General features: G+C 37.7%; 1 protein-coding gene and 1 long non-coding RNA gene across 5 annotated transcripts in view; one reads left to right on the top strand and one right to left on the bottom strand.

Annotated features, from left to right (window-relative positions):
- LOC143105671 (long-chain-fatty-acid--CoA ligase ACSBG2-like) overlaps positions 1-11,745 on the bottom strand; it is a 32,299-nt gene extending 20,554 nt beyond the window's left edge. The window contains exons 1-2 of one of the 2 annotated variants that reach the window (XM_076269735.1): positions 11,289-11,745; positions 10,751-10,839 (exon numbers count right to left, since the gene is read on the bottom strand). In XM_076269735.1, the coding sequence (XP_076125850.1) occupies positions 10,751-10,839; positions 11,289-11,606 (407 nt within the window). In that variant the 5' untranslated portion in view covers positions 11,607-11,745. The remainder of the gene's footprint in view (positions 1-10,750; positions 10,840-11,288) is intronic. The other variant, XM_076269734.1, reaches the window with a different exon arrangement.
- Positions 11,746-11,977: 232 nt separating this feature from the next.
- Positions 11,978-18,271, top strand: part of LOC143105678 (uncharacterized) — a 34,840-nt gene continuing 28,546 nt past the window's right edge. For all 3 annotated transcript variants that reach the window (XR_012983517.1, XR_012983516.1, XR_012983515.1), the window contains exon 1: positions 11,978-12,069. This is a non-coding gene — a long non-coding RNA (uncharacterized LOC143105678). The remainder of the gene's footprint in view (positions 12,070-18,271) is intronic.

The following is an 18,271-nucleotide window of genomic DNA, read 5'->3' as shown; positions in this document are numbered from 1 at the left end:
GCGTCATGCACCGCACCACACCGTACAGTATGTTTTACCTCACCCCTGGGCGCAAGGTTTAATAAAAGTGGAGCACATGCCAAAAACACACTTTATTGAGGGTAAGAAAAGAATAAGCTTTGCGTTGCGCTTTGCGCCACCTTGCGTCGGGTGCACCATAGGGGCCAAAGACAAGAAAGGGCATGCTCTCATAATCTATTAACACTATGGTCAGTTAGCACTTTTGGGCCCCTATTTTGCACCCTGACGCATGGCGTAAAACTCGTTTTCCACCCAGCGTTAAGTTAAGTTTATTTTCTTATTTTGCATGTCTATTTTTTAAACAATGCCACTTGAAAAAAAAAAACTGCCAGATACTAAGTCAAAATTATGAGATTTAAAGTCATAATTATGAGATTTAAAGTCGTAATTATGATATATAAAGTCATAATTATGAAATATAAAGTCGTAATTATGAAATTTAAAGTCATAATTATGAGATTTAAAGTCGTAATTACGACTTTAAATCTCAAAATTATGACTTTATTTGGTAACACTCCATAATAAGGTGCCATAATAAATAGCAAACTAGTAATTACCTAACCCTTTGTTAATATTTGTTAATTGTTACTAAAATATCTATTTGGCACAAGTTAATAGTTTTTTCATCATTAATTCAATATTAGTTGTTTGCATAAAATCTGTATGTTAATATTTTAACAAATCTATTAACTAATATTGTATTAATATTTGTTAATAGTTAACTAAATGTATTTTTGGCACTAATTAACAGTTATTTCTTACATCATTTAAATGTTAACTGTTTATTTACAAACTATATGGGCAGTTCCAGCGTTATGGATGTGACAATTGGACTCATATTGGTAAACAAAATGCCTTAGAGTGGGGGCAAAATTAGTATCAGTGAATTAATTTGCATAACTTTTAATGCAACCTCTGTCCTCTGAATACTGAGAAATCCTCAAATTTCATATAATCAATTTCATCCTAAGAATACAAGGCATTTTATCAGCGTTATGGATGTGACATGAAATGGACACACTTTTGTGAGAGATTACAGGTTTTCTACAAACTCTGTGAATTTTGAAGGAAACTGCTGAAACTATGATATATGTACCATGAAGGAGACTTGAATGAACACAAAAAGTGTTTTTTTGAAACTATGCATCATTTTCGTAATGCATTATGTAGGAAAAACTGGCGTTATGGATGTGACGGTTTTACGTTATGGATGTGACGTGTCTGAACCAGTCCTCGACAAACTACATAAAACACATAATTAAGTAGTGAATTTTGATATGAAACAATTGAAATAGTAATCATGAAAAACTAGCGATGAAATTATTGCTTCCTCAGTGCCCACTAAGATCTACAGGAAAAATCCGGACAACAAGTCATTTAAAATATAAAAAATAATTTTTTTTTTCTTTTTACTGTCATCAATTTTGGTCAGTGATTCCCGGGTTACTGAAACACCAGGGAACATGAAACTTGGTGGCCATTCCCCTAAATAACTAGCCCTACCTGAACCGTTGCACCCAAGATGACAAAATATTTATGGTATGTTAGTCTCAAGAGCCCGCATTAACCTAACCCATACCCACTGTGATTTGCACACATAAAGTACATGCACGCGCACATGCACACACACGCACATGTGCACACACACACACACACACACGCACGTACAGTCGCACACATACAGACAGGCAAGCACACACACACACACATAAACACATACAGACAGGCAAGCACACACACACACACACACACATGCACAAACACCCACCCACATGAATGCAGATACATAAACACACACACACAGGCACGCATACGCATGTGGGCATGCAAACACACACGCACACACACACACACACATAAACACACAAACACAGGCACGCATACGCACATGCACACACACAGACACACACACACACTCTTATAAACAAAAGCAAACTCACATATGCACACATTTACATACACATGAGTTGCAGGAGTAGGAGATGGAGACAAATTGACTAGCGTGATTTATTTTTGCGAAGAGAAAATGCAGGACTGAGAGGCGGTCATATTTTGTACCGCTATGCGGTACATCTAGTTTATTGCTGCCCTTACTCATGTTACTCTGTGGGTAGCTGTAGCTACAGAGGACCTGACACTTTAAATGCTGTCATATCGCGTCACATTTAAAATTAAACTGTGTTAAGCAGACGTGAACAGCACGCTGAACAGATCTGCAACAGAAGGAGGTTGCTATGTTAACTCCAGCTGCAAAGTCAGCCATCTTCACCAGCTAACACGATAATCCAGTTACTGTACAACATTAGTATGACAGTTACAGGAAGATAATCGCTCAGATTTTCGTGATTAGGCCACTTGAAAATAGGCTATGGCTAGGCTAATCACTGGAGGTATTTTAATATTATGTTTGTTTTGCTAATGGTTAGGCAAGGCCTCCCTGTGGTTTTGATCAACCTAATAATCTTTGAAATGTCAATTGTAAACACTAAGTAGAAATGCGTTGAAACTGACATGCCACCAGAACAGACGTTTTATCGGCTTTGAGGTATAATAAAGTCCCCAGTCTTGTAAATTCACATTATGTAACATCCATAACGTCACATCCATAACGCACCATTAAAGGTTTTAAAAGTAAGAAAGGGGCACAATTTGGTCATCTCACTTTACATTGATATAAATCAGCTTTGCACAGACACTATGGACATTGTCGCATCAACACTGTATGTGTAGCATAAACTTTTCCTATAAAACATTATGGATGTGACATGGCCATGGAACTTGCTGACTTAAAAACAAAAGCCTTACAAATGTAAGGAGTTGTGCTCTTAAAGGCAAGCTGAGCATAGACATTACTCTACCATTCCCTTGTCAATCTGGAATTTGTCAAATGACACAATTTGTTTGAACATTGGGTCCATTTATCCACTTTTGAAATATGTATAATATTACCATGTGAAATATGGTGTTTCTGTATGGTTGCACACCATATTTATGATGTAAAAAGAGTGTCATTCTCCATCAAATTCAATCAGATCAGTTACAAACAATAAAATATAGACCTAAATGAAGATTTTAACAACAGTTCTATTTGCGTATGCACAACTTTTTTTTTCCATGGTAAGGATGACCTTTGCATGGAATTGCCCATATACTAATATAAAAGTTAATGACATATTATTATTTATCTAGCTTTTCTGATTAGCTTTGTGGAGAATTTATGGAATTTATGGTTTATGGCTTTATGATCTTGTATAAGGCACATCTCTTCTTCCACTTCATCCTTATTGGATACCTTTGTGGTTGGCTGTCCTGTAATTGGTGATCCTGTCTAGTGTTTGAAAGTAGTGTACTCTTTGCCTTTGGAAGTACTATTTGGTTGCTGCTTGAATTTGGTGAAATTCAGGGGAGGGGTGTGGGTGTAACAGAGTTAGAAATATAGTTTAGTGTTTGTATGTGATTTTCGCCGTAATTAAGCAGCTTTTTTGAGATTGGTGTTTTGGAGCCCCCTTTGGAGAAATGCTATTCTGCAGCTCTGCTGCGTTTTGTCCTTCTATTGTTGCCATAGCTGATCAGAAGCGGTATGCTTTGCATTGGTTAGGTTGACTGTATAAAGCACTCTCCACTTTGTTTTAATTTTGTAACTGTAAAATGTTGTTTACGTTAAAAACTTCGATATACCACCTGTATTATATTACTTTACATGTATTGTTAGGATTTGGTAGCAATTCTAGCAACTTAGAGAACGTTTATTAATGTTTTCATTATGACCACGAGTTCATACACACAAGTCTAACGTGACTAGCTGTAAACTCCGCTAGCAACTTTCCATGCATTCAGTGTAGTTTAGCTTAGTGCTCATGGAAAGTGCAATTCAGTCTAGCAGGAAATGAATGTACATTTAGTTTAGCATTATGTTTATGCATTACCTCCGTATGGTCTACGTCTGTGAGTGTTTAGTAAGTATCAGAATATTAATAAACTCGTTCTGTGCACCTGAACATTCCATGTCGCACGTTTCCCTTGCTAGTAGGGCTGACAGTGATGGTATAGGAATCATGCATGTAATAAAGCCCATTCAACTACTTTTTATTTTGCTTGTGCAGATGCTGTTTTATGTATGCCAGTGCCTGAAGGCATGTTTTGTTTGAACTTTTCCTAAAGGAATAAAAGTGATAAGCCAGTTTTGGTCTCAGTCCCTTCACTCTCTGACTAATAGTTATATATTACTAATATATTAATAAAGCTTAACCAACTTTATTATAAGGGTCCCCCATACTGATAGTTATATATTACTAATATATTAATTAAGCTTAACCAACTTTATTATAAGGGTCCCCCATACTGATAGTTATATATTACTAATATATTAATTAAGCTCAACCAACTTTATTTTAAGGGGCCCCACACTTATAGCTATATACTACTAATATATTAATTAAGCTTAACCAACTTTATTGCAAGCGTTTCTGGCGCCGACAAGAGTGGTGGCATGTCAAGGTAGCTCCGTGTTTTTTTCTTGAATTTCCCCTTCGGGATCAATAAAGTATCTATCTGTCTATCTATTGAAAGGGTCCTATGGGGAGTGGTTCATATTGGGATAGGCAGAAGCACAGTTTAATATCAATTAGTTAAATAATAATAAGTCATTAACTTTTCTATTAACATACAGTTTGTAAATAAACATTTAACATTTAAATGATGTAAGAAATAACTGTTAATTAGTGCCAAAAATACATTTAGTTAACTATTAACACATATTAATACAATATTAGTTAATAGATTTGCTAAAACATTAACATACATTTTTATTTGCAAACAACAAATATTTAATTGATGATGAAAAAACTATTAACTTGTGCCAAATAGATATGTTAGTAACAATTAACAAATATTAACAAAGGGTTAGGTAATTACTAGTTTGCTATTTATTATGGCACCTTATTATGGAGTGTTACCCTTTATTTCTCATAATTAATAGTTTTAATTATTTAATAGTGAATTATTGCAGTGAGGACTTTTATTTTGAAACAGTTGTGGGCAGAGAAAACAGTTGGCGGGAGTCATGTCATAGTTGATGACAACTGACAGTTGGAATGGCTGAACAGTTAAATAGTTGAGTAGTTTAAATAGTTGATGGAAACGGTTTATTCGCATCATGTGACGTAACCTTCAGAGAATCTCAGCAATCTCTGGCGCTTCCCTATAACATTAGGCAACTTGATGTGTTCTCTTGCTTGTTTCCGTAGAATAAAACAAACTGAATACACACATCGGTGCACAGTTGTTTTGCTGACGCTAACGTTTTTGCCAACAACTCGATCGGCACACATCGCAAGTTTATACAACTAGTGCAGTGCCCGTTCAAACATGCCATTCCTGTAGAAAACCTGTAGCCCGATTACATGCCCGCAGGTATGCCTGCTTTAACAATAGGATGATAGGGAAAAACATCATTCCAGCTGAGCATTCAATACTGTATACTGAATATCAAAATATATTAGCCTATAATTAATGTGCAGTAAGCAGAATTTAGGCATGACTGCATGTGATTTCTATAGATCAGAATGGCATAACAAATGTTTTGAGTTAAGGCTATAGGCCTAGCTTATTGCATAACTTTCCTGATAGTGAAGACAAGCCATTTTGTGATCGTTTGACATTTGCAACGATGTGACTCAAAAGCAGTGTTTGGTAGCATAAGTGACGTTTCTCTGTCAGCCACTTGTTGTCTAGCTGTGTGGCATGTCTTCTGAAACGTTAATTTCGGGACCATTAGCCTATTGCTTGTTTCAATTTGGGACCTTGCAGTCGGAAAGGTAGTTTGTTTATTCAAAGTCTCACGTCCAATGTAGCCTGGGCTATTCAAAGCGTCAGTTTATTGCACATACTTTTCATGTAATTTTGAATATCCACATACCCGTGTTTGTTGGTGTGTTGTTGCAAAATCCGTGTAATAATTTTATGCAAGCAAACATACAGGAAGTCTTTATTGTTGAGGTCAGAGATGATAATCAAACATCTTGCATTTTAACCGTGATTTAGTGCTGCCAAATCTCCGCTTATCCTCTCTCTGGTCCTGCGCAGTGCTGTGTGAGAGGGTGGAAAGCCAACGTGTGCTTCTTTTACCGATATATAACGATATATTTAGCTTTTCTTATCCAAACAATGTCAAACTATGCACTGCACTTACTCATGCCAGTAGCAAGACACTACTCATGCCAGTAGCAAGACACCTGCCAAGTTTGAAATCGAACGGACCAACGACAGCACACAGACAGACAGACGTTCCTGCAATTTATGGATAGATAGATGCGATGGCTTGTTTGTTGGGATAGGCATCCGACAACGAGTACTCGGGGCAACAGCCAGGTCTATCATTCGTCATAATTCTTCAAACCCTAACTTGTGAATCTAAAGGTCTCCACTCACTGTTGGTCAGTGAAATAGAGCTATAATCGGGCCTTAAAATTTAGGCCCGACAAGACCTGAGGCCAACAGAAATCAGCCCGAGCCCTGACCGAGCCCGAGACTGACAGCTTTTTAAAAGCCCGAACCTGTTTACAGCCCGACTTTATTCAAATGTCCGCACGCACGCAGCTCTTTTGCCTTTTGTCAAGAATGAGTAACATTTGACATCATTTATTCATGACTAACGTAGCCTAGGCCACTTGGAAGTTGGAACAAAGAAATAAAATAGCCCAAGTCCTCTCAGCATTCTGAAGTTTGCGGGAACCCTCCCATACGCAGACCCGACATTAATTAGTTCTTGCGCCAGCTTTTCAAACCCCTCGCCATTTACGATATTAAAAGGCCTAATGTCTTTACAGCGAAAGCTGACACACTTCTTCTCCGTAACCATTTGTTTCACCTTTGCAGGGTTTGATTTTTTTGCTGTAGCCTAACAAACGATGTGATCCTGATGGGCACTGTCAGCTTTGATCAACATGCCTTATCAGCGACGAATTCCCTGTCGTTCTACAGAATGTTGCATCCTTTGGATTTTACATAACCACTGGCTCATTATTCTCATTATGCACATGATCAAAACTTTTCCACACCTCAGACTTTGCTTTCTTTGCCGGTGCAACTAAAACGCCAGTCACAAGAGGCCAGCCTCCTTCTCCTCCTAAGCATCCATTTCTGCATCTTTCTCGCAGCTAACCGAAACGCATCATCTGACCGCTCATTTAGCCTACCGCGCAAGCCCGAGCCCGCGTGAAATGATAGAAATGAAGCTCTACAGTGAAGTGCCAAATTTGACAAAAAAACTGCAGAGACCTTGGTCGTTCCCAAGTGTATGGCAGTCTCCGGCGATGGGAAGCTGCCAACACCCGATTGCGCAACATTCTCCGCCTTCCTTCTAATCGATATTAAACAAAATATTTTCAAAATGAAGGAATGAATTAGGCCTAGGGCCTAGGCTATTCCGACCGCAGAGAGGAGGGCGTCCATTTCACTCAACATAGGCAAAGTGTCCCAAAATACTTAGAATCAATAGGTGTTAGAAACGCTGATTAATGCGCGTTTTATTTATGCTCATTACCACGGATGCGCATCACTAATTCGCATGAGTTGGATGGAAACACGCTAACAGAGAAGAGGTTCCATTGAAGTTGCTGAAGTTAGTGAGAGCACAGGTGCAGTTGATTAGCCCTTTAAGATGTCACAATGCTAATGGGTCATTCCATGTGAAAACAGCCAATATCGGGGTATCATGTACATGGTACCTCTCAGATTTTGCTGAAAAGTAGGTGAAATATGCTTATGTTACCAAAAGATCTGAGTAGAAGTCTGATTTCACGGTCATAGCTCAACGTTGTCATTGAAATTGATGCACTGCTTCCACAATTTCTTGGATAATACTTAAAGACCACTATTCCATTTAATTTTCAATTTTTTATTTCTTGGAGAGTGACAGGGGCAAGGAGTAGCGTCTAGCGTTTCTTTCACTATGTAACATTCTTGTTATTTAGTTTGAAAGTTTGATGGCGGGTCTCTTTCATGGGGGGATAAGGGGTTAATCTGTGACAGTCTCAGTATTTAATTGTTGTTGCCATCACTGAGCATAATACTAAGTTATTCCACTATTTTCATGCTTTATCATCACTAATCTCCCTGATTTACATTCCAGACTTCTGGAAACAATGTCCAAAATGGTGCATTATGAAGAATAAAATTCATATTATGGAGCTTTATAGTCAAAAATGTTATTTCATTAAAAGAGAACAAATATGTTATTTATCTGGTATAAATCAAGGTTCCTCATTTGATCCATGTCTTGGGGGTCCAAATATGGGGGTTCCAAAAAAGATCACCTTTGCCGGAGAAGGTTTTTGGGAACCATCCATAAGTGTGGTAAAATTTGGAATAGCAAAGTTCCCAATATGAAATTATGGTCAAATAGAATAATCTGTTAGATATTAGTAGTGGATGGCTACGGCCACCCAAAAAAAAAAAAATCCTCACATTTGGACTTGTTGAGGACTCTTGTTGACCCAGCCTCCATGAAGTAAGGCAAGATTGCTCAGATGGTTAGTACAGGCTACAATTGAACTACCTCACCAGTTGCTAGCCTCAATATTAGAACAGAAGTTATAGGCTTCCACTAGAAGAGAATTGCTCAATGGAACGAAATGTGAAATTCCAATGTGTCAGTTAGGGCCGTGGCACCTGAATTTCAAATGGACGCCACGGGCAAACTTCAGATTCCTTTGTTTGGTAACATAAGGCATATTTTCACCGCTTTTCAGCAAAATCTGAGAGGTGTCATGTACATGGGTGGCTGAGTTGGCGTGGAATGACCCTAATGCAAAGTCTATGGGGAAAAATAAGCTTGTTTTTAGTTAATATCTCAAAAGGTATAAAGTTTACAAAAACAAAAAATACATTCCTCAAGTGTCCTTTTCAAGTCCTACGTTACAAAGTTTGAACGAAGTTTCTATGGTTGAAGCTGAATTAGACGCAGAAATTTGGTGGGAAGAAGAAGAAGAAAAAGAAGACTTCGGATAACAGGACAGTGCATTTTCATAATAATAATAAGAAGAAGACTTCGGATAACAGGACAGTGCATTTTCATAATAATAATAAGAAGAAGACTTCGGATAACAGAACAGTGCATTTTCATAATAATAAGAAGAAGAAGACTTCGGATAACAGAACAGTGCATTTTCATAATAATAATAAGAAGAAGACTTCGGATAACAGAACAGTGCATTTTCATAATAATAATAAGAAGACGACTTCGGATAACAGAACAGTGCATTTTCATAATAATAATAATAAGAAGACTTCGGATAACAGCACAGTGCATTTTCATAATAATAATAAGAAGAAGACTTCGGATAACAGAACAGTGCATTTTCATAATAATAATAAGAAGAAGACTTCGGATAACAGAACAGTGCATTTTCATAATAATAACTAGATGTACCGCAGAGCGGTACAAAATATGACCGCCGCCCAGTCCAGCACATTTTTTCCACAAAAAGAAATCACGCTGAAAGGCCTATATGATTCTAACTGTCTCACTAAATTGCATTATCCACACTCAATTCTTGGTATCTGCTAGACAACAAGTACCAAAACATGATTAGTTCATAGATTTCACATGTAAAATTAATTTTATACAACCCCACCTCCATCTTGCCTGTTCATAATTCTGAGAAATTCTTGATTGTTTGTGTTATGTTTATGTTATGTGTGTGTGTGTGGGTGTGTGTGTGTGTGTGTGTGCGTGCTTGTGTGTGTGCCTGCGTATGTGCCTGTGCATGCAAGCGTACATATGTCTACTGTGTGAGTATGTGTCATACGTATGATTACTGTGAATGTATGTGTGTGTGTGTGTGTATCTGTTTGTGCACATGTGTGCACATGAAATGGGTTAATATGACCCCTGGAGGCAAACATACGGAAAAAAATGGTCATCCTAGGCCCTACAGTTCTCAAGATATTCACAGAGAACTGTGTCTGCCCTACCCTCCTTTCGGGGGGTCCAGTCCAGCGGGGGGATACAGATCAAAACGAAAAATGACGGTTCCATGCTATCCATGTGGGGGTACATGCCCACCAAGTTTTGTGTACCCCGGTCTTTCAGTGTCCCGGGACTCATTGATGGAAATTTGGGCATGCAAAAAAAAAAAAAAAAAAAAAACTAAACCTATATGACCGCCGCCATAATAATAAGAAGACTTCGGATAACAGCACAGTGCATTTTCATGCACTGTAATAATAATAATAATAAGACTTTGGATGCAATCATTTCTTCATGTCAACAAATGTATGAACTAATTTGATTTAAAGATGCTGTCAGTGATTGTGCAGGAAGTTTGTTATATATACATTTATTTAAATGTATTAGCGCAGACAGTTCTGTCCAAAATAACGTACATGATATTATAACCAAGGACCAAATGAAACACAGCAGGTAGCTCACCTCTACCTTCTTTTACAAAAACCCCCTCGCTCATTTTACATTATATATTTTAAATTAATTAACATTACTTTGTAGAAATGTGCTTCCACTTTAAAGAGGGGATTTTTGTACATTATAGTAAAAAAGGACAGATTACTAAAGCAGTAAAAGGGGAACTATCCAAGGGGGATGAATACTTTTTGTAGGCACTGTATATAAAATACATAAGGTATTATAAATTAGTGTTTACAAAAAGATAAACATCTGAATAGGTACATCACATATTACATCTTAAGACATAAACTCAGAAAGGCTTACCCCGCCATGATGCAACCAATGTCAGCAATAAACCACTGAGGGCAGTTGAAGCCTAAAATTCCTACGCCATGGTAATGCTCTAGCCCCAACTAGCAGAAGAAAAACAAATCATAATTAATGTTAACTAATGAAGGTTAACTACTGTTGACCTACATTATCTTTTTGTAGACTACACCATGAACAGACTACTGTTCATGGTGTGCAAACTTTGCCAAGAAAGAAGAGATGTAACTCAAGCTCCATGGTAAGTTTTCTGTTGCTGAAGTGTTAGTATGTTACTGGACAAAATATATTATTTTGTCATGCTCAAATGACTACGCTCAAAATTACATTGACACATCAAGAATATTCATATTCAAAAGTCATATTTAAACATCTTGAAATAATAGGCATATCATATTTAATATAATCTTGTATTTTTGGTTACATATCTGAAGTGACCAAAGACAAACCGCCAAATCCCAAACAACCATTCTGTCTACACTTGCAGACAACACATTTAAAATAATCTGTTCCATGTTTAATAGCAATCACCCACTTTGATGAAGCTCTTGGCAGCAGACCTGCACTGAAACAGGTATTCTTTGTAAGTCATAGCAATCCATTTTCCATCTTCTTTCCACTTCAATGCAAGCTCATTTCCGTGGCAATCCACCGTCCTCTGAAACATCTGATGGATAGTTATTGGTGTCTCAGAACCAGGGCCCGATTCAGACGTGCGAAGTTTTACAGGCTTATGCTTTTCTGTACTCCATAAGAGCTCTGCTGGCTTCAGGGAGACATTGTGTTGCCGGTATATTGGTATAGGCTCCCCTTCAGAACCAGGACAACACGATCCAAAGCAGGGACACGACATTGATTCTACAGATTAGTCAAATGTTTTGATCTCGGTTATAAATGTGTTATGGCTTAGGCATAAAGCATTTCTTCTCCCACTTGTGTGTATGGACACACACACAACACAAATGTGAAAGCTGATTCCAATTTCAGAGAAGGTGCCTCTCAGATTACTGCCAAGACAAAGCCTTTGGAATGTCATGATCCACCCACCAGTCAGGTATCTCGAGATCATCAACACACACAAGATAATGTAGAAATGAGAAGAATTCAAAGAAGTCCAACTTCCTCATGTTAGGTCGATCTGTTGCCTGAATCGGGGACATAGTTCATTGGGAGTAAAGCAAGAACACAATGTATTTGAAATGAAATGGACTCCAAGAGCAGAAAGGTTCTTTATTGCAGATTCTGACCTGTTTCTCCTAAACCCCGTTTAAGAGAAACAAGGAGCAAACACTGTGGATAAGACTAACAACATTGCAGTGGGTATTGTCAGTTACACTTGAGTCAAGAGAAAGGCTATTCTTAGGAGAAATACGGGTGATTAAAGTCTTACATGGGAAAGTGAACTAAATTATGGCTTGGAGACAGGGATGGACAGTATTTCTGATACATGTATTTAAAATACGAATACAAAATACAAAATACTATAAAAAATTAAATGTCGGGGCTGTCCAATTTATCAAACCATATTACGTTACAATTACATAAAACAGTGTAGTTTTGAATGAAATACAACATTGTTTTCAAATAGTCAAAAGAGGGTTTGTCACAGATACTTAACCACAAAACATGAAATTAAGCCCATGATTTTCTTTCAAACATGTGTTTCAAACAATGTTGTTACATTTAACTGACCTATTTTGCCACAGTAATGCATTTATCCAACATAATCATGTAAGGTCAATGTGAAACACCTAAGTAACCAGTAAGGCAAATGAACACATGGGATGTCTTGGTGTCACCATTTCATTGTGTTCCCATGACCCTTTGCAAAAAGAACACCGAGACAATCACGCAGCTAACATTGTTGGTAAAGGTTTTCACACAAGTTTTCTAAAGAAGGTTATGTTTAGAGACCAGTAGAGTTTGGAGCTGAGTTGTATCTTATGTCAGTGCTCGAATTATGTGGGAGCCAGAGAGAACCGCGCTCCCATAAAAGCAACAAATATCTGAGGGGGTCTCTCATATCTGAAGGTGTCTGCCATATATGGCATTGTAATTTAATCTCCATCCATGTGCGGTCTCTTACCATTAAAGACGTTAAATTAAAATATAGGCTAGCCTACTACGGGACGTAGACCTGAGTATAGGCCTACCCTACGCTCATGAACGCAGCATGACTGCACTTCACCACCACACCACTACACCACTATACTGCGCAAAAGTTCCACTTGCGCTTAGGCTATTTAATTGTATAGCCTTGTTAGGCTATGTGCGAGGTGTGCCAACTTTTTTATGAGAGAGTCCCCCTTAAAGACAAAAAGATAATTTGAGCACTGTCTTATGTTATGCTTTGAGATGAACCATGCTTTGTGAATACTGTGGCACAACATTCATGTGCAACCAATGTAGACTAGCCTACACAATAAAATCAAGTAAATCCAGCGGGGTATTTTTTAGTGCCTCTAATCATTTTCATCATTCATTTGAATTAATCATTGAGTCATTGTTGCTGATGCAAAGTAGACCATCTATTACCGAACATGAAGAAAGTAAAAAGATATCATCATGAGTCATTAAGGGAAAGTTCTTTGAACATGAGTTACTCTAAAACTAACTTTTATCTTTATAACTAAAGTTTATCTGGGTAATAGTCTACTTGCCAACAAGGTGAACCCGATGCCCCAAACAAACTATTTACAAATATGCACTCTGTACATGGCAACCAGATCGAGGCCCCACCAGACGCAAAGACCAAGCCCGAGAGGCTGAATGGCTGAATGGCAGGTCAATCTGCAAGATGTTAAGCCAACTAAGAGAGACATGAATTCAGACAGGACATTAAACAGGAAAGTCAGGTTAGGGTGAAGAACTACCCCCAACCTGCCCTGCAGCAGTCATTGTGAGCCAGTAAATCGGTCAGGTTAGATCAGCATCACCAGGCCCAAAGGGCAGAGTTGGACATTGATTCCTCAGATTAGTCAAGTATTTTGATCTCGGTTATAAATGTGTTGTGTGTGTTTAATGGCATAAGCATAAAGCATTTCTTCTCCCACTGCTGTGTATGGACACACACACACACACACACACACACAACACAAATGTGAAAGCTACTTCCAATTTCAGAGAAGGTGCCTCTCAGATTACTGTCAAGACAAAGCCTATGGAATGTCACGATCAACCCACCAGTCAGTTGTCTAGATCAAATACATCAGTACACACAAAAGATAATGTAGAAATGAGAAGAATTCAAAGAAGTTCAACTTCCTCATGTTAGGTCAATCTGTTGCCTGAATCAGGGACATGGCACATTGGGAGTAAAACAAGCACATAATGTATTTGAAAATGGACTCCAAGAGCAGAAAGGTTCTTTCTACTTATTGTAGATTCTGACCTGTTTCTCCTAAACCCCCTTTAAAGGAACACGCCACCCAAAATCAGTAGTAATATATGTTCTTACCTTAACTTTCACGAGTTGAGTCATACCTCTCCCGCGCCGGTAGGTGCACTCAAACGCTCTGTCACGCGGCGCGAATGTGTTAGCATGTTGCTATGCTAGCGGGCTCTGCCGTGGCCGTAGAGAGAGGAACATAGCAGTAATCAAACACCTCCACATTTTCCCTACTTAAATACAGCTGCACGAGTAGTTGATAAAAATGTGTACGTCACACAACATGAAACCTGGCGATTTTCCAAGCGAATAAACAGGAGAACTACAATGTGTGGCGCAATAGCACTTGGGAGTACTTCGACCTAGCGTGGTAATATTATTAACACCTAATTGTAGATCCTATCCACCACAGAATTTAGAATCCATGGTGGATCGACCCTCAGCCTCTCCCTCCCCTCTGAGCGAGAGAGAGGCACACACACTAGAGATGCGCTGATGGGCTATTATTTCAACCATAACTGCATAGCAAAACTTATCATCCATCAGCCATCCATCAGCACCAAAGTTTGTTGACCAATTTTCAAAACTGCACCCGCCCATCCGTTGGTTGTTTTAATGTAGGCTATATGGGTGATGCAGCGCTGCTGACGTGAGGCTAGAAAGCCCTTGCCTGTTCTAGAAAGACTGATCTAATGCAGCAAATATATTAAAAGGCTAAAGTCGTACATTGGCTAGGCCTATCCCCAGAATATCAGCAGCAAACTCAGTCTCTGTCGCGCAAAACAGTCTCTAAATAAAACGCACATCGGCCTGTTGCCTATTCTGCCATGCAGCTTGTGACAATATATCGTCCAAAATGCTTGATTGCATTGCATTCTCCACATTTTTAGCTAAATTTTCATGTACCACATCAGCATTTTTGTTCAGTGAATCTTTTGTAAATTGCTTGGCGTTGTATAGTTTGTCCTCCAGAGGGCACTCTACACCGTCCCTGCTGGCAACACTCGTGTATAACGCGCCACACATCCTGCAACCTGCTGATCCAGCCAGAGTCGGGCAGAGAGAACCAGTTATCCGCGAGTGAGATCATCAGTGAAGTGTGTTCATGGTGATTTGGTCACGAGACATACATTGCTTGAAATAACAATTAAAAGAACATCCCCATCAGTTCTCTTAACTCAAATAAGCATGACAAAATTCGTGAAAACAATGTCCAGTTTTGCTGCTGTTAAATAAGCCGAGAGTGAAGCAGAATTAGCTAGTAAATACGTTACGTTGTTACAGTGTAGTTGACTGTCTGTCCTTTTAACTTTTGACAATATGACTGAAGATGTATTTCTTTAATAGCGTGACAGTTATAGAAGTGAGACGTATCATCTCTCCCCGGCCTATAATTTTGAAAGCGTATGTTTTACAATTTGCAGTATGACGTTATCCATTGCTAAATTAGGGCTCATCATAGACTAGCTAACCACAAAGCTAGCTAATGCTATGAATATCAGACCGCTAACGTTAACATTAATGAGCTTGGAAACCACAACGAACTTATTCTGCCTAAATAAAGTAATGATTTATTACTAGTATATCTGTAGTTACAGTCCCTGCATTGTAAAATGTAAATTAGACGTGAGAGGAGTGAACATTTAGACATAGAGAAAAAGTATCAAACGTAGCTTGTGCAAAAGGTAGCTTGTGCATAAAACTTAGCTTTTCTTTTACACGTGTGTGAAATCCAATGACGCCAAATGTGCGCTTCAGACTGTCGTTCAGCCGCAGCAGAGTTACATAATGGATTTATATCACTAAATAGTAGGCTAGGTTTTAGAAGGCAGGCAGCAACTGGTTGGTGAAAATGGTTTGATGTAGCTTGATGGGAATAATTTTAAAAGTGCAGGTAAAGGGATAAGCAAGCTGACATTGTAATTATAAGGTAGCTTATAAGGCAATAGGGACTAATTATTATATAATTATAATTATTATAATTACACGCACACTTACACAAAATCATTTAGGAGTGACCTTTATCTTGTTTAATGATAATACAAATGATGATGATAGTAATAATGTCATCATTATTTTTTGTAATTGTTAAGTCTTAGTTCAAAGTTATATTTATGAAACTTGTTGTTATTGTGTTTTTGTTCAAAAAACTAAGTTTCATATCTTAAGTTTCTATTATACATTTTATTTATCAGAACTTTAATATATTTCGATGTTCCTCTGTTCCACTGTGACAATATTATTTAAAAATAAACAAGTTTGTTTTTGAAATGCATTATCATATTATTTTAGTCAATACTAAATAACTACAAATAAATAATGTTAGGGAAATCTGTTAATGTTTTGTTGCGCGTTTCTGAAAAAATATATATATATCGGCCGATATATCGGATTTTTAAATCAACAAATATTTGTATCGGTATCGGCCTTCAAAATCCTTTATCGGTCGGGCTCTATTTTGGAAACGTTATTTTAAGGTAAATACAAATACCCTTTAGGGGGACTTTAAATGACACATGTATACACGTTAATTCAAGGCAGTCATTAGGCTGTAAATGCTATTAGTGTCTCCCTATGTCGGTGTAATAGAACAGTGTCAGAGAAGCACCTACACTTTCTATCTGTCAGGGACCTGAAATGTGCATGTGGACTCATGCACACACATACACAAACATTTATACCCAGTTGAGGATGCTGGGAGATCACTCTCCGCATCTTCTTTCTGTAGCCTGTAACTGCCTATACAGGTATTTATTTTCGATGGCCATCCCTTCATGGTCCTTGCTTCATGGTCAAGGCTGTGATTACTCATTCTTCTCTCTCTCCTTCTAAAATAATAAAGATTAGATTAGATTCAACTTTATTGTCATTGTGTAGAGTACAAATACAGAGACAACGAAATGCAGTTTGCGTCTAACCAGAAGTGCAAAAAAGCAGAAAAGTGCAATGTGACACACAGTATAGACAGGTGGTGCAGTATAAGCAGTAGAAGACATATAGTGCAGTGTAGACAGTAGTATACAGTTAAGAAAGTGGTATGGTTTATAGTAATATAAATTAAATATAAATATGTGCAATGTATTAGCAGTAGCCTTATAAGAGCAGGATAGGTATGGATATGCAGTGTGAACAGTGTATGAATATCATGTACAGATATGTGCAGTGTAGTCGCAGTAACATTATAAGACTAACAAAAATAATATAATATAGATATACAGTATGCAGTATATTAACAGTAATATTATAAAAACAGAATAAATATGGATATTCAGTATGAACCGTAGACAGATATATAGACAGATATGTGGTATAGTAACAGTCAAAAAGTGTATGCACATTAAGAACAGTAAAGAGCTGTAGAATATAGATGTATAAGCTTAAGTGTAATTGCACTATGCATATTTTTACGTATAAATAGAATACTATGGATGGTATAGGGTAGTGTAAATTAAGATAAAAACATGTTAATAAATCATAGGGCTTAATTATACGACATATACTATTTTTATAATATATTCCACATCCATATAATCTTAATTTACACCATGCTCACTGGAGGACTGAAGGCATGAGCTCACTTGTAGCAAGTGTGTGATAAAAAACCTAAGATTAAACGTAAGGCATAGGCTACCAGCTTGCCAGCCAGCATTGATTATGGGCAGTCTGGATGGATGGATTGATAGACAAATACTTTATTCATCCTGAGGGGACATATTTGCCCTTTCTTGTTTGTCAAATAGTCTAATTCAAACAGTTTAGATTGTCTTAAAAACATTAAGCTATCTGCTAATGTCAACACGACTAGCAAACAACAAAAGTCACCAAATAACGAGCATTGCAAATGTTACGGTCATGCACACATTGTGGAATTGCTGATAGGCCTAATAACGCCGTAATAACCAGAATAATTTGCAATAGCAACAAATAAAATGACTTTATTACCTGAGCTGATCCACGAGCTTCTGGTGTGGTAGTTCTGCTGTCCCGCATCCAGATCCAGATGTAACGTTATGTTAGCAAGTTGAGTGAGTCAATCTTCCGTAGTAAAACAAAAAATTACGTTTAAAACCTACCAACCAAACCACTGTAAAGCCTATATGTAATGTCTATGAAGAAATGTTCAAATATAA

Source organism: Alosa pseudoharengus, unplaced genomic scaffold, assembly GCF_046254945.1.
Source record: "Alosa pseudoharengus isolate Yale_2024_CS ecotype anadromous, Long Island Sound unplaced genomic scaffold, YU_APseudo_1.1 YU_APseudo_1.1_scf_6, whole genome shotgun sequence".
Taxonomy (NCBI): Eukaryota; Metazoa; Chordata; class Actinopteri; order Clupeiformes; family Clupeidae; genus Alosa; species Alosa pseudoharengus.
The sequence above is the reverse complement of the archived record's forward strand: the minus strand, read 5'-3'. Positions and strand labels throughout refer to the sequence as shown.